Source organism: Fundulus heteroclitus, chromosome 7 (assembly GCF_011125445.2).
Source record: "Fundulus heteroclitus isolate FHET01 chromosome 7, MU-UCD_Fhet_4.1, whole genome shotgun sequence".
NCBI classification, from domain to species: domain Eukaryota; kingdom Metazoa; phylum Chordata; class Actinopteri; order Cyprinodontiformes; family Fundulidae; genus Fundulus; species Fundulus heteroclitus.
The window spans coordinates 35,751,064-35,768,279 of NC_046367.1; the positions used below are offsets into that span (position 1 = coordinate 35,751,064).

A 17,216-nucleotide genomic window follows, 5' to 3' on the forward strand; every position below is an offset into this window, starting at 1 on the left:
TAGCACAAAAGGGACAATTAATTTTTTTAATTTATTTTCCAACTCACATATCGATTGGAGCCATCGTAATCGCATCTTTCAATCTTGCCAAGGCTTCCATCAGAGAAGTAGAGCTTTTCTGCTTTGTGGTCAATTGTCAGTCCATTGGGTGTCAGGATGTCAGAGCTGATTATGATCCTGATGTTCTTTCCAGTTAGGGTGGATCTCATGATGCTGGGCCTTTGCTCATTCCAGTTGGTCCAAAACATCAGGCTATAGGCAAGCAAAAGGGACAGTAAAGATCAGTTTTACAAAATAAACAGAGCAGCACCTTGTTTCTACCTTTATAAACATTAGAGTAACAACATTAACAATTCCTGTCACAAATAATTTACCGTTCAGGTCATATACAATTAGGTAGACATTGATATCTAAACAGATTTTAGCTTAGACAAATAGGGATTTAGTTGCACTTATATGACTGTTTTACTCATTAAACAAAAAATATAAATGAAATGCATGCATATATTGGAACACCCTACTCCAAATAGCTATTTACCAACACTGAGTTACCCCGTTTAGCTAAAACAATTTCAGTAAGATCTTTCATGTAATCGTTCACCAGTCTCTGACATTGGTCTGACGAAGGTTTGCTCCACTCCTCACTTTCTGCAGTCAGTTGTTTGAGGGGTTTCTTCCTTGTACAGGCAATTTCATGTCACCCCAGAGGATATCGGTGAGATTGAGATCTATGTTTTTACTTGCCAAGGACTTTCCATTTTTTAATTCTCAGGCAGTCCTTGGTGGATATGTTTTAGCTCAATGTCATCCTGCAAACCAATCCAGCTTTAATGTTTTAGCACATGGCCTCACATTTTCTCCAAGCGCTATCTGATACACGGTAGAATTCATGATAGATTATATGATGTTGAGCTAGAAAGATCAATCCTGCAGCAAAGCATCCCCAAACCACCAATATTTCTAACTCCATGCTTCACAGCTAATATGAGATTCTTTTCCTGGAATGCTGTATTTGGTTTTTGCCTAACATGTCCTCTCTTCTGGTGTACAAACACTCCGATTTTAAGATAATCTGTGCAAAAAAAAAACATTCATACAAACAGCCTGGTCTTCGTATACATTCTTTCCGGCAAAGTAGAGTCTGGCCTTCAGGTTTTACTTAGAGAGCAAAGATTTCCTTCTTCCAAGGAAATTTTAAGTTTTGCATCCTATTTTTTTTTATTGTACAGGCATGCACAGGCAGATAAACGGTCCCATGATAACATTTTAGGGTTTTTGGCTTGTCGCCTGCCTGTGTGGCCTTGAACTTGCTTGGACAGACAGATCTGGGTATGTTAGCAGTGTAAATGTCCTCCACTTACAAACCCTTTTCCATACAGTGAAATTGCTGATTTCAAATTCTTTTGGGGCTTTTTTAAAATCCCTTATCAAATGCAAAAGCTGCTACAAGCTTCTTTCTAAAGGCCACCTTTTCACCAAAGACTTTTGTTTTCACCAATTTCACAATGTGAACATGATTAATACATCATTACTCTACAGTTAGGAGGAGGTTTGCACCGTTTTGAACCTCAGGCTTTTAATTTGGTGTGTTCCTGTGTGTAATTTTAGACATTTGTAGTGGGAACAAATGTGGAGATGTCCACCTTTTATTCCCTCAACAAATACTGCATTTTTCACAACAATTTACAGAAAATTGTAAAATGGCTTCAGCGCTCATTTTTCAGATAAACCTGTTGAAACTGTGAATATGAACTTAGATTTTTAATTGCTAAGGCATTCATTTTAGTCAGGTATCATGATCCTCCAATAGCTGAAACGATTGTGTTGTGTTCATTTTTATTGCCAAAAAAATGTTAAAAGTTTAGCTTTGTCTCAATAAATAACATAGATAGTATCACAACTTAAATGATAAAAGTCATCTATGCAAATCCATGGTTTTGAGAACCTGAGGAACAGATAAGAGCAGTTCTGTGGATTAAAACAAATCACATCGTCAGTTGAAAGGGACAATACGAATAGACAACTATTTAAAACCAAAGTTAAAAGGAGAATCTGGTTTAGTGAAAAACAAACAGGCTCTCTTTTGACATTTAAAAAAAAAAAACCTTATCTAATCCTGGGCTCCCACTTCAAAATGTAATGAAGTTATATTAGTCCACTCTAGTAAATTGATAAAAATTCAGGTCATAAGTCACAACCAGAGTCTACTAATTAATCACTTGAGCTTAAATTCTAATTATCAGACTGTGATACTGGAGTAGGATGGATATGCTGCCAAACTGCCAACCAAGGAGAGTCTAGGGTCAAGAAATTAATTTAGTTAGTGTAGTGAGAGCTAGAGGACACTCACTCTTTTTTGACTGCTCTCAATATATTTCTAAAAGGAGGGAATATGAAAAACAAGATCATATAAAATGTGCTTCATTTTTTAATGAGGCTAAATTTTTCAAAACCATTAAAAAAACATGAAGCGTTCAAGACAGAAAATGTTACTTAAAAATTGTACCATGGGTGCCTGATTGTGTTTATAAAATGGAGGATCAGGGACCAAAAAGACATGGAAGATATACTAAAAGAAAAAAAATCTGACTGAATTGATAACATGAACTATTTAATAGTTACATACACTAGAGATTAGCACCATCATCTGTGGTTATAAATATTAGTATACGGTCCCTAACAAAACGGGGGAAAAATCAAACTTGCCCCACGTGAATAAGTAAGTATCCCTTGTTAATCCATGAATTGACTGTGATTAACCATATTTTTTGGAACATTGCATTGATTTTCCCTCACCACCTCTTGGCATGGTTGCTACCAAATCAAGACATTTCTTAAATACAACCTTTTGGTCTACACAAAGTAAGCTAAAATATCTGAAAAGGCAACACACCATGTCTCAGTCTGAGGAAATTCAAGAGCATGTGAGAAACAAAATACTTAGTTTGAAAAGGGGTTAAACAGTTATTTCTAAGACTTTAGGACTGCAGAAAACCACAGTGACAGCCATGAATGGAGAAGGCATGAAATGGTGGTCAACCTCAAGAGTGAATCAGTGACTCATCCAGGAGGTCAAACAAGAATGAAAAGCAACATCTTAAGCACTGCAAGCCTCAACGTGTTTCAGTGAAATCCAACGTTCATGGTTCATTAATTTTGTCTACCTTACTGTAAGTTGTTGCCTCCTTAATAAGAAAAACACTGGACAAAAATTACATTCATGGGAGAGTTTCAAGGGGAAAACCACTGCTGATTAAAAGGAAAACAAAGGCCCTTTTTCATATGTTTTGAGAAAAGTTGAAGACAACAAATGTTGGGCTGCAAGTCAAAAGTGGCAGTTTTTGTAAGGTGTGAGTCAAGCCACTTCTGGACTTAAGCTAACACAACAATTCAGAAAAATATAATAAAAATAAATAAATCACATTGACAGTCAAACCTGGTGGTGGTGGTGTGATGACATGGGACTGCTTCTTTGTTTTGGGATAACTTGCCATAATTAATAGATAAATCCAGGCTGAAGATTTAAATCTGGATTTAGGTCCAGTGGAGATTATGTGGCATGACCCTAAACAGGCCTTTGGTGATCAAAACCTCTGCAATGTCTTGAAATTAAAACAATAAACAGTGGGCACAATGTACATAGAGATGTAAAATAGACACTGACAGTCACAAATGCTTGATCACAGTTTTTGCTGCCAAGAGTTGCAGAAGCAGTTTGTGTGTTTGTGAGATCGATTTTTCACGTAGAAGAAGAAGAAGAAGAAGGAATGAAAAGTAAAATCTAATAAAATAAATAAATCAATTTGGTAAATGGGATGAGTTGGGCAGAACCTTCTCACAGGTGAAAGAAGTTATTAGAATCTAGCAATTACTTTTGACATTTAATTTTAAATTTCTTGGATTAACAATGGCCAAATGTAATTAATAAACATCTTTTGAATGGATAGATCAGATTTATCTTGACCAAAAACAGATATAAAAATAAAACAAAAAAAAGAGGAAAACTGCCAAATTAACCAAATTAACAGTGTCAGGATATTCAAACTTTTTAATTTTTTTTTACAAAAAAAAAAAAAAACATATGCAGATGAATTTTTCACTGTGACAGAAATCTGATTCATAATGAAAGAGAAGAGTATCAGTATTAAATTCATAGTAAATAGAAGGTTAACTTCAGGGGCAGCGAGCACTTAAAGTCTCAATTGCTTTTACTCCTCTTTAGCGAGAAGCACACAATTGGAGGACATGAGAGGCATAACTTGGCATAATATCAACAACACACTTCATGAAAAGATTTATAAAGAAGCCACTGAGGGAAGGCTAAAATCAAATTTTAGAAGAAAAATTATTCTTTTCATTATTGTTGGGGCATTTAAGATGGTTTTAGTCTTAGAAGACAGTAAAATTGCTGAAACCCTGAGATTCTTTAAATCCAAATTAAAAAATATTTATTTAGAGTGACCTTTGAATGTTAATGTTTCAGTTTGTAGTCCAATTATGTTATATCTTGACCTGCTATTACTATTCCACTACAATGTACTTTTCTCTTTAATGTTTTCTTGTCGTATGTTCTGTTCATGTACAGCACTTTGAATTGTTACTGAAATGTGCTGTACAAATAATCTTGCCTTGCCTTACTTTAAATTACATTCTTGCACTGCAGTTTGGTCAGGTACTTTTTAAATATACGTGTCGTAAATATACAGTCATTTCTATGTCTGAAAACAGGGCACATACTTTCCATACATTTAAACAGTTTTGCAGGATTTTGTGAGTAATTTTGGAACCAATGTAAAAGATGCATTTTGAGACAGACAAGTTACCTCTGACACTCATCCAAGGCCAGTACATGTGGGTGGTCTTCCTCTGAAAGGGTGACCACAGCCTGCCTGGGAAAGGCACCGACTTGCTTCTGGTCTAGGGTTTCTCTGGAGATGGTAGATGTGGTGGAACTAGTCCAGTACAAGGTGTCCCAAGCACGGTGGTAAGCCAGACCCTCCACAGAACCGACATCTATAAAAAAACAAAACAAAAAAAAAATATTAGACCAAAATAAGAGAAACTGGTAAAGTTAAACTAAAAAGCCCTTTTAATGAAATAATCTGAAGTCATAAGTAGCAGCAATAGCTCTATTAGCCATGAATCCTGCTCTATGAAAGAAAAGTTCATAACTGCTTATTATTTTGTATAAAGGCAACATTTTTCTGACAACTTAACTTTGTTAAATGAGTCTGGATATTCTATTCAGTGAGAAAAAACATGGCAGGTTTGTGGGTATAAGCGAAAACAGCCAATGAGATGACATGTTCTCGTCACAATTTGAATCTTTTGTTCAACAAAAACCCCGTGCATGACTGTATAACTTGAAACTATCTGATAAGGACAAAGGTTCCTACAATTTTTGTACTACTACCAGGCCACCACATCATTTGCCTTCCGCTGAACTTGGTTGCAATCTGCAACATGGCAAGATTTACAAATTTACATGATGCCCCTTCTCAAATTTTTGTATTGTTCTATGTCACTTTTTGTTATCAATACCACATCATGTCCTTATAGTTAAATGTTGTCTTCTTTTTTTCACTTTGCCCTGCATCTAAAAAAAATAACTAAAGCCTTTCCACAACGCAGATTTAACAAAAAACTGCTTGCATTCAACAGATGGCAAGCCCCAATTGTGTTAGACATGGGATTGTGTTTCTTGATGATTGACAGAGAAATTACTTCACGGCTCAGTACACTGGACAGACAGCCATTTGTTGATGCCACAGTCACTCAGGAACTGAGTGTGTTTTCACCACAAACCAATTTCCTAAACACAAAATAAGATAAGGCTTCTGCAGACCTAAGATGTTATTGCATGGAGGTGAATGACACTGAAGGAAGACTATCAGATAATTTGGCTATATCAATGTCTCACAGTGGGCTGCTTTTACGGACGAAGCCCAACGATAGCAATTTAATGTAACTTTTTATATTCATGTTCTTACTATCTATGTAAAAATACTTAGAAATTGTTTATCCCCTAATGTGACTACATCTACAAAACAAGGGTTTTTTGGAAGTTTAGTTTAGAAAATTCTGATGTGTGTTACCATAATGCCAAGAAGAAAAGACCTCACCAATTGTCTTAAAGAAGCAATTGCTGTTGCCCATCTATTTAGAAAGGTAGAAAGGGCCACTCAACACAAAAATAAGCCCCCAAAAAGGAATGGACTTCTCAACAAATTCTCCCCAGTGTGAGTTTGTGGAATGCTCAGAGAAACTGCAAAGAACCGAGAAGCTGCATCACAGAACTCGGTGGCCTCAGTTAGCATGTCAAAGTTCATGAAAGGACAATGAGAAGACTGAATAGAGCACATCGCTCTAAGACTGCAGGTCTACTGGTGGTTCCTGGAGTCTCTTAAAGTAGAATGAGAGGCAGATACTTTAGTTAAAAGGCTCCCCTCCCATAAAACCAACTCGCAGTTTTAGTCCATGAGGCAGACACCCTGTCTACTTTTAAGACTAGTCTTAAAACTTTCCTTTTTTACAAAGCTTGTAGTTAGAGTGGCTTAGGTTACCCTGAGCTATCTCTGTACTTATGCTCCTATGGGCTTAGGCTGCTGGAAGACATCACTTTTTTTTTCACTCTACCGAGTTTTCCTACTGTTCTCCAGTTTGCATTGTTTGTTGTTATTTCAACTTTTAACTTTTCGTTCTCTGTCTTTTTACTCTTCATAGTAGGTACACCTGGTCTGGCGTTCTGTTAGCTGTGACATCATCCAGGGGTCAGATCATCTGCCATTACCATATAACATAGAAAGCATTCCTGGATCAATGTGTGCTTCTCTGTTTTTTGTGTCTCTACTGTCTTCTCAAAACCCCAGTCAGTCGAGGCAGACGACTGTTCACACTGTGTCTGGTTCTCCTAAAGGTTTTCATTCCTGTTAAAGGAGAGTTTTCCTTTCCACTGTCGCTTCATGCATGCTCAGTATAGATTGCTGCTAAGCCAGCGACAATGTCAACAACTGTCCACTGTGGCGTGAATGCTTCTTGTCAACACTTGATGAAATTTGCTGGGTTTCCTTAGATGGGAAACTTTTTGACCAATCTGTCTGGATGATTTGATTGAATTTGACTTTGTAAAGGGCCTTAAGTATGTGTTGTTAATTGGCAATATATAAATAAAATTTAATTGAATTAAATTGAACAAAATGGCTTGTTTGGAAGGGTTCCCGGAAGAAAAGCTCTTCTATAGAAAACATATATGGCAGCAGGGCTTTGGTTTGCGAAGTTGCATTTGAACAAGCCACAAGACTTCTGAAACAAAGTCAGATTAGACCAAAGTAGATATTTGGCCATGATGCTCAGTGTGATGTTTGGCAAAAAAACAAACATTTCACTAGCTGCCAAAAACAGTGGTAGAGAAGAGATAAATCAGGTTCAATTTTCAGCCACATGGTCTGGACACTATTAACCCTTCTATATACCTTAGCATAGAGAAAGGTTATTGTGTCTTAATGGCCCAGACACAGTCCTGACCTTCAAATGATTGATAGCGATATGGAGGCTAATAAAGTCATAGAGAAAGCGAAAACTTAGTGTTACTGCTGCCACATATAGTTATATACTATAACATCATGGAGTGTTCTTGAATTAAAGTTGTGAAAACATCTCTATTTTATTTGGTTACAAAATTTTTAAATAAGGAAACATTTTAAAATATGTGGGGAATAAAATCCTTAAAAGAAATTTTTCATTAGAAATTGTCTTTGTGACATAAATAACCCCTGGGGGGTTAAACTTGCTATGATAATGAAGGTAATGTCAATACATGAGATAAAAAAAAAACAAAAGCAAAAATTATTTCCTAATAAAAGTGTAAAACTTTAAATCTCACTCTACTAAATCACTGGCTGTCACATTTAAGTAGCCTTACTTTAGACTTTGAAAATACGAAATGCATTTGTTCATGTGCAAAACACAGGTGAGACATTTATGTCAATTATACATAAAAAAATACGTTTTATTAATCTGGCGCTGATTTACTTTGTGTCAAGTGTTGAAATGACAAGCTTGAAGGGTTTCAAAATTGTTTCATGTGAGTAAGATTAAAATTAATGTTCTCCTGGGATTCTTGTGAAATAACGAATCTGATCTATCCTGATCCTGTTTTTCCACACACAAGTTTATCCATTTAGACAGTTTCTAATTTGGGGAAACAGTAAACATGTTGCCAGTGCTTGATAATTTGGACGTAACTTTGTATCTGAAAACTCATAAACCAATGTCTAGAATACTTAAGACTCTGCCTGAGTCAGCTGACAACTAATTAATAGTTTGCAATAAAAGCTGTCTGGCAGCTTGGAGTTTCTCACAAATTGTTGGCCACGCAGGGGAGTAATTAATGGGGGACACAGAGTTTAATTAGGGAAATATGGATGATTAACATCTTCACCTTTCCTCAATGATGGGATTCAATAAAAAAAAGAATGAACGGCCTAATTTTACACACAGTTCAGTGTTTGATGCTGCCTTAAAGTGTGCTAATGTGTCTAATACGGCTTTGAATCAACCCAAACTGCAGAAACAGGGACCACTGCAACTAATCTTTGCATTATAGCTGCATGCAATGTTAATTTATAAAAGCGTTGTGGACTCGACAATCCAAACGGCACTCAAATGAAATTTTTGGACCTCTCTCATTCTGCATTTCACAAGTGGTAAGGTGTGAAGGACACTAACGCTCCTGACAGATGGTTCTTGATAATGCCTGTTCATTTCTAGAAGATAAATAAATAAGCAGAAAGCTCTCTCAGCAGGAGCGTGGGAGATGGGATGGGGGTTGGGTGAGAATGGATCAGTAACACTCTGCTAGTCTGCCTGTGTAAGAACGGGATGGGAAGGTGCTGAGCTCTGCTCCCTGTGGAAGAGTTGCAGAATGGCAGAGAATACAAGCTGTGTGGAGAACAGACACTTCAGCTGTTTATCTCACTCCAGCCATGCTCATCAAGATGGGATTGGCTGACATTTGGTGATTAATAAATGGAGATAGGTCCCTGTTCAGTGTCTAGCACTGAATGAACAGGAAGCTTTTAAATGTCTGGAATTGTCTTGAAATGGATTTTTTTTATTTTCTTAAATGATGCAAAGACAAAAAAACTATGGCAGATTTCATGACATTGACCAACACAGATGCTATTCAATATTTGTGAATTGCAACTGGGCCATTTCATTGAAAGTGAAGCAAATATTTCACCTTTTATACACTACTAATGATGCCGAGGCAGAAAGTGACTGAGTGCTCTGGGTTCATTTAGGCAGTTTAATATTATTAAAGTATTCTTGTAATAGCACATGACCTGCATAGCTCACAGCATCCTTGAAACACACCAAGTGTAAAGAGTCAACTGCATTTATTGGTATTCTTGTTGAAATTTATTAAAATATGCCCACATTTATATTTTATTGCTCCAACATAATCTCACACAGAATATTTTTGTAAGAAGCAAATTTTAATTTAAGTGCATTCACTTTGCATTTACCAATTATCAATGCTCCTCCTATCAATAACTTGTTTGACTCCTTTTTTTCCAGCGGAACAGCACTTTCACACATATGGTGGAATTTTTTTCATGTTCAAAAAAACCTGTGGGAGTCTGGAAAATGTGGTGATCCAACTTTGCATAATACAGCGTCAAATGCATACAGCCATGTAGGACTGTTACTTTTAAATGACATTGTGAACTGTGACATTGCGTAACTGTGACCATAACTGTAATAAGTAATGTGCAATAACTAATGTGCAATAATCTAATTAAAACACTGGGCCACAACCCGTGCAATAATCCTGATGTAGTGACTTCTGCTGCTATCAACACCTGAACATATGTCAGTACACAGGTATGTATGTATGTACAAATGTATACAATGTATATGCACATATATACGCGTAGGTACGTATGTATGTAGGTGCATAGATATGTGTATATAAGTATAATATATATAGACCACTATGAATGTAAATAAGACACCATATGCCCATTCCCATTTCCTTTTTTGTATTTTTTGGTATTCTTTTTGATCCATTGTATATATGAAGATTCACTGTATATAACTGAATGCACCTTCCCTACTCTGCACCTTCTTGTATGAGCCGATGTGACGAGTGAATTTCTCCATGTGAGATCAATAAAGACTATCTTATCTTATCTTATCTTATCTTATCTTATCTGAACTGTTGTCTCATATGACCAAAGCTTACAGTTTCAGTTAAAGTGTCTACAGTGTCTTGTGGTACGTTCACACCGAACGCGTTTTCACCAACCGGAGTGACCGATTAGCATGTTATCTCTTTGCACAGGTGCAACACAGGAGCGATGCGACGCAAAGCGATGCAACAGACGTGCCTCTTGTGATGCCACAGGCACAATTATGGTAATTAAAGCGAAGCCACAGCGACGCAACACCTGTAATGGGTTTGAAGAAACAGTTGCTGGAGTTGAAAAATCCAAACTCTTTTGTCTTGTCGCATAGCGACAACCAATCAGGAACTGGACGTGGCTGTGAAGTGGGGTGAAGGACTGCAGCTGTTCTTATTCAACATGGAAGAAAAGCTGATAGTAGCGATCTGCGGTCGGCCTGAGTTGTATGACTGAACCAATTATTGCTACCGAGACAAGTCCAGGAATGACCAAGCCTGGAGAAGAGTAAGTGAGGAGACTGGAGTGGCAGGTAAAACTTTAACGTGAAGTCCTCACTAGATAGCGCCATTGTACTACTGTATTTCTGGCTTGTCGCCCACTAAGCGAATTGCTGGCGATATGTCAGGCAAGGGAAAGCACACAAATGTAGCACCGCAAACGTATTCGGTGTGAACGCACCATTTGTGTCACTAAGTCTGCAGAAGACTTAGCGACACTAGGATACCACTGTTTGCTGCAGTTTTCAAATAGACACAAGGTAGGATATTTTCTACCTCCCTTACCATCCTGCTCTCTGTGTGTGGAGGCAACATAAACCTGGGTCCATATCCAGTAAAGTATCCACTGGCTAAAAGTCTCTATGTTTTGTCCTATTTGTATCCCATTGATATTGAAACTGTTTTTAAAAACACTGATGAATGAACTTAATGCATGGAATCAAAATGTGCTCCAATTAAAACATTTTTGGGACATATACATCTGTGAGAGATTATGCCCTGCTAATAAAATATAATATTGTATCTTGACTTGGTGTGTCAATAAAGGTGTAGACAGTGCATTAAACATATTGCAAACCACCTGACATTATGGGATGTTGCACATGAGTACCCTAAAGTAATAGTTTCAAAATGTAAGCACATATAAGAGCGTGTGTGCAGTTAGGGAAAAGTGGAAAATATATTTTGCCAGAATTAAATCCACTTACTTTCAGCAATGATATATCGTCCAGTCCAGTCATCGTTAATAATCTGTATATTTCCATAATGCGCATCACTAAAAAAGATGCGGTTGGTCCCAGATTTGCTCAGACTGTAGTCAAAGGCCAGAGCCACAATGTTCTTGAAAAAAGCTGGATTTTCAAGTGGCTGAACTGGAGAGTTGAGGTCATTTTCATCCGAGAGGTGGATGCTTTTCAGGATAGTCCTTTCCGAGAAGAGTAAATAACCTTCATAGCGCTCGCAGGCAAAACCGTCATCTGCCAAGCGACCGTGGGCGCAGGAGCAGGTTCGGCGACCACTTCCCAGGTGAAAGCACAACTGCTGGCAGCCTCCATTGCTCCTGGCACAGGGGTTGGTGCCTTCAAAACACAACACATGTTCAGTTATCAGCTTGACTTATTACCTGCTTTGTGCAGTCAGCTTTAATTTGTCCCTGCTATACATGACAGATGGAAAGCAACAACTATCACATGTACAGAACCTTGATATTGAATTCAAACTTACGGAACTTTATCACATTTTGTCATATTACAACTTCTAAAATTAATGTATATAACTAGGAATTTCTGTGATAGGCCAAAATAAAGTAAGTGTGGCTTGGATTTTTATTCAGCCACCAAACTCAATCCATTAAAGAATTTCCTTTTACTGTAGTTAACGTCTTTTGGGGTATGTATCTTGCCACTCTTCCAAGAAGCACACTATTATTATTTGTGGTGTCAACAGATTTTCCCATCTTAGCTGAGGATCTCTGCAGCTCCTCCAGTTATAAAAGATCTACAACACAATAGGACTCTTGGCTGTTTCTGTAATTGAAACTTCATTGTTAAGCTTCTCAGTTTTGACAAACAGTCAAGATTTGTTAGGTTTTCAACAAGGCCATAATTATTCCATTTTTAAATGATGGTCTGAAAAGTACACTATCGGATGTTGGAAGTTTCGGATCCCGTTTTATAACTTAACACTGCTTTATACATCCCCAGTCTTATCTCTGAGCCTGGTGCCTCGATGTGGTGCCTGCAAAATGTCAGAGGTCTTCACAGAACACTTCTTTATTGTGGGCTTAATTTATACAGAAGTGGTCTATTTTTACTAGTCTGGTAAATTCTTAAAGCGATTGCTTGCACTGTACTTTATTTAGGATTGCTAGAGTAAAGTCAACTAAATATACATATTTTACACTGATGTGTAGAATATTGGAAAAAACAACAAAAATCATTGCCCTTCCACTCTACAATAATGGGCAACTTGGTGTTGGTCTATCACATAAAATTCCAATTAAAGACATTTTCATTTGTTGGTGTAAGGTGACAAAATGTGTCTAAATATGCTAAATGAAATACATTGTAAATTTCAATCCTTACCTTTTTCCCTATCTCTGTTGAAAACTGTTACATCTTTCAAGTTGACACCTAGGCCACTCCTCATGGTTACAGCCTCATTTGTGTCCGTCTTAAAAGCACGTCGAATTGAGCCATTGGAGTGGGCTCTGAATCACATTAAGAGCAAAAAAATCAACAGGTTACAAATATGTATTTAGGAAATGATACCATACTGTAGTCTAGGTTTTGGTTGAGGCAAGGTAAAGAGTTAGAAGTTGGACAAATATACTTCAATTATTATTATTTTTTGACATAACCGATTAAAAAATAAACTGCAGTCATCAACTTCTAATTCAAATTCAGATTTTAAAGACTTATTAAAAACTTTCTTCAACTGGATAGAGCAGGTTTGCAGGTTGGTTTCACAAAACATTAGAAATAAGTAAATAACTACTTAATCAAAATATTTACCACTAGTTTAAGCATCAGTCATGCGAATAAACACATATGGCCACATAAGCCATTATGCCTGAGATAAAGAAGGACAGAGGATGCAGGTGACAGAGTGTTCTGTCTGCATTCACAAAAATAGGCTTTGACTTTTTCCAAGAACAACTGCTTATTTTAATATTTTCACACGAGATGGTTGTCAGCTTAGGTTGATTTAAAGTTACCATACAGGGCCTTGCAGGCCAGTGCATTTGAGTGTATTTAGGAAAATAATAAATTACCTGTCAGACCAGTAGATGTAAGGGCCAAACACAGCCACTGAGAAAAGGTCTACGTTGGCCGCTGACAGTACAATCTCCCGGCTCTCACCTGTTTCAAGGTTGATCCTCTCGATCTTATCTGTGCGCGCGTCGCACCAATATAATGTGTTTTCCTGGAAGGTAAATTCAAAAATGCATATCAAAGACCCAGGCTCTTAGGCACATTAATATTTCAGACACAACGCCGAATGATGAAAGAGGAGGTATGGAATATGGCAATATATCAGGTTGAAGACAATGTTTGGGCATGTGTTTTTGACTGTACCTCAAAGTCTATGGAAATTCCATTGGGCCATACGATGCCTGAATTAACCAGGGTAACTTGGTCTGAACCATCCAGACGAGAACGGCCAATGCAGGGGTTCTGCCCCCATTCAGTCCAGAAGAGGTAACTGTCAAGCATATTTGGACCCACATTAAAAGTGACATTTATTCACTTAACTTGCAGGATAAGACAATAAGAAAACAGACATTGGACATAAAGTGCAATGAGACTGAACAGATTACCGGACTCTAGACATTGATTATTGCCAATATGGGTTGCCTTTTTTTATACACATCACAGTTAGACCCATCAGATAATTACATTGACCAATTTCTGGATAAAATAAGACTTGCTAAATTATCAGACAGTAAAGCAAGGACACCAGATTCACTGCTGACAACAGTTGCAATTTAGAAAGCTCTCAATATGGGTTGTCTAGTAGAAAGTAATGAGAGCTATGAAAATATGTCTTAGACTGCAGAAGCTGCTTTCGGCCTAGATTCCATGTTCAGCAACACCCAGACTAATTCATTGAATTAGTTTTGACATTAGGTTGGACAAAACACATTTTAGAACACCTCAAATTAGGATGTCAGAGATTGCGGGTTGGGGGGATGGAAGTTAGCATGTAACTGTTAGCCCTTAAGGCCACCAAAAAAAATAATTGCCACTGCTGTCATGGTAAGCTTATGTAAGTCTTAGCCAACTTTGCCCCCGGAGTGAGTGGATATGTCAGTGTCAGACAGTCAGTGCAACCAGGCAGCAGTGGGATGTAAGGCAAAAACAAATGGCAAGTGCCAAGGTGTGCCATTTGAGACGCATACATTTTCAATGTTGATACTCAATGGATGTGTCCAGTTAAGCTGTGCTAAAATACACTTAAAACAATTAGTCACTCATCATATTACAACATATTGAACAGATAGCTGAGAATTTGCACAGGCATTAAACAGATGTATTTGGGTACATAGATGTGGTAAAGAAAACTGAAGTTCTAACCAAGTACCAGAATGGGGAACAAACAGGCAAATGCAGACAAATCTGTAGAAACTGTGTGATGTTATCAAATTAATATAAAAAAAGAGAACAGTTTCCACCATCCCTGTAATCTTGTTTAATCCACCAAACAGATTTAAGGCAGTTCTGAATGTAAATGTAATGTCATTATGTATCTAATCAAGAGGGTAGTGAGTATATGCTGACCATGTTTAGTTTCATTCCACATTCCCTTTGGTTCTCTGAAACCAGCTAAATTTATGAAAGCTCACATCCACATGGGACATGGGGATTTATGAACAAGCAGAGATAGTTTTGAAGTTGTACATCGACTATATACTAAAATTAAGCTGCCAAATGACAGAAGTGATTTATACGACGGCTTAGAGATTTATTATTGAAGTAAAATATCATTCAAATAAATGTCAGATAACTAAACATCTTCCCAGTAATTGACTGACCAGTTATGCAAATATCACACTTTAGCTACAAGCTTGTGAGGAATGGAGCTTTTATTTTTATAACCTGGGTAACTATACATAAATAATCTGCTCTGGATGTGTCTGCATTCACCTCCGAATACTCAAACATGTTTCTCCATTGGGTAATTTGTGTGGAAATGCCAGCATATTTTTTAGACAGATTTATGAATTCTCAACCAATCCAGTATGGCATGAATCACAAATAATAAATGTTTCCTCAATGCTTTTGTTTGATGCTTACACTGACAGAAGCTGTATGTGCATGGTCTAATGCACACCAAAGCTGCCAAGTAATTGGCTGACTGAATAGTTGCATCAATAAACAGGTAAACAAAAAATGAAACTGCCCAAGTGCTCAGACAAGGTCTGGTGCCAAACCAGGAATTCTCAGTAAGTTAAATGATTTACTATATTTTCTTATAAAAAAAAACATGCAGAAAAGCGTTATTTTTGATAAACTAATATATCTTACTGATTATACAATATTGCACAACAAAGCTTGAAAACAAAATCTGTAAATCACAGAGACATTCCTTACCCTTTTTGTGGATGGACAGCAATAGCTCTTGGCTGATCAAGCCCTTCAGATATCACCACTGAACGATATGCACCATTGAGGCGGGAGATTTCTATTAGATTGAAACCATGATCTGTCCAGTACAGGTTACCTGTATAGACAAAATATTACAAGAGCAAGGTTTTTACACAATGAAAAAAAGTCCATAAAAATATTAGGATTTTTAAAAATTCTAATCTATTACTACAAAGGCAACAAAACAGGTCTTTGTATGTTTTGAACATATATGCACTGGAGTTTAATTTACTTATTGTAGTTTGTGACCAAGTTGTAACAATCTAAGTTATGTGTGAAAACATCATTGCATGCATAACATATTTTACAGACTGGGGTAATAACAAAAGGTCTTACATAATGGAAACTCTCCAGGTCAAACTTAATATTATAAGAATTTGTTTAACATGTTCTGTAAACGTGAGATGGGAGTCTAAGACTACACCCAGATACTTACATTTTTCCACCACATCTAGTCTCTGTCTAGGTACTTCCTCCAGTAAACATAACACGTTTTAATCAACTTCCAGATGCAGTTCATCAAGTTATGTTGCATTTGTAGTCGCCCAATGAATTATTTTACTGTTTGCTGAAAGGCAACATTTTTTTTATTGATAATCAACATCAAACCTAGGCCTTTACTCCCTGCCATAACTACACAAACTGAACAGTTTCCACTATCAATAGCAAGCTGACAGCCTGTAGTAATAGAGACTCCATGGCCTGGGGAGACACTATACTGACCAGCGATCCAGTCAACAGCGATGCCTTCCACTCGACTGATGCCAGTAGTAATGATGTCTTCACGCCAGGTCTGATCACGTTTGGCGCGGGATATTCTGTTCAGCCCCATATCTGTCCAGTACACAGTGTCATTTCCTGGAAATTACACCATACCATTAATGACAGGAGATAATGAGATGATGAATGCTGCTGCCATGGATGTAGTTACATTTTCAGACAATGCGACATTTCACTTCAGCACTGTCAGTTTCACCAAATGTCATGTGGCGCTATCAAGGACCTCAATTCAGGAACAGCGCTTTGACATAAAGTACATAGACAGAAAATATGACACCCGAGTATACAGGTACAGCTCAAGGACAATGAAAACCGAAAAGTTAATTAATTTCAGTAATTGAGAAGAAAATTACATCACCTAGATTTATAACACACATGCCGATATATTTCTGTTCATTTTGAGAAGTATGCCATGCAGCTGATAAAAAAACCAAGTTTCTTATCCAATTCGAGAATTACATAAGACCAATAGAAAATTTAATTTATTGGAACTGAAATACTTGAAAATATGATTGTGTGTCATAAAACCATTGAACATATTGGATTCACATTTAGAGGTAATATTGCTGAAATCACAGCTATAATGTAAGTAATTCATCCGCTTG

The 17,216-nt window shown here is 37.1% G+C and overlaps 1 protein-coding gene across 1 annotated transcript in view; it reads right to left on the bottom strand.

The window, feature by feature from the left end:
- Positions 1–17,216, bottom strand: part of lrp1bb (low density lipoprotein receptor-related protein 1Bb) — a 394,708-nt gene that overhangs the window by 105,710 nt on the left and 271,782 nt on the right. The window contains exons 36-43 of the mRNA XM_036139564.1: positions 16,555–16,689; positions 15,778–15,907; positions 13,762–13,888; positions 13,458–13,609; positions 12,769–12,893; positions 11,392–11,763; positions 4,824–5,013; positions 48–252 (exon numbers count right to left, since the gene is read on the bottom strand). Coding sequence (XP_035995457.1) covers positions 48–252; positions 4,824–5,013; positions 11,392–11,763; positions 12,769–12,893; positions 13,458–13,609; positions 13,762–13,888; positions 15,778–15,907; positions 16,555–16,689 — 1,436 coding nt within the window. The remainder of the gene's footprint in view (positions 1–47; positions 253–4,823; positions 5,014–11,391; positions 11,764–12,768; positions 12,894–13,457; positions 13,610–13,761; positions 13,889–15,777; positions 15,908–16,554; positions 16,690–17,216) is intronic.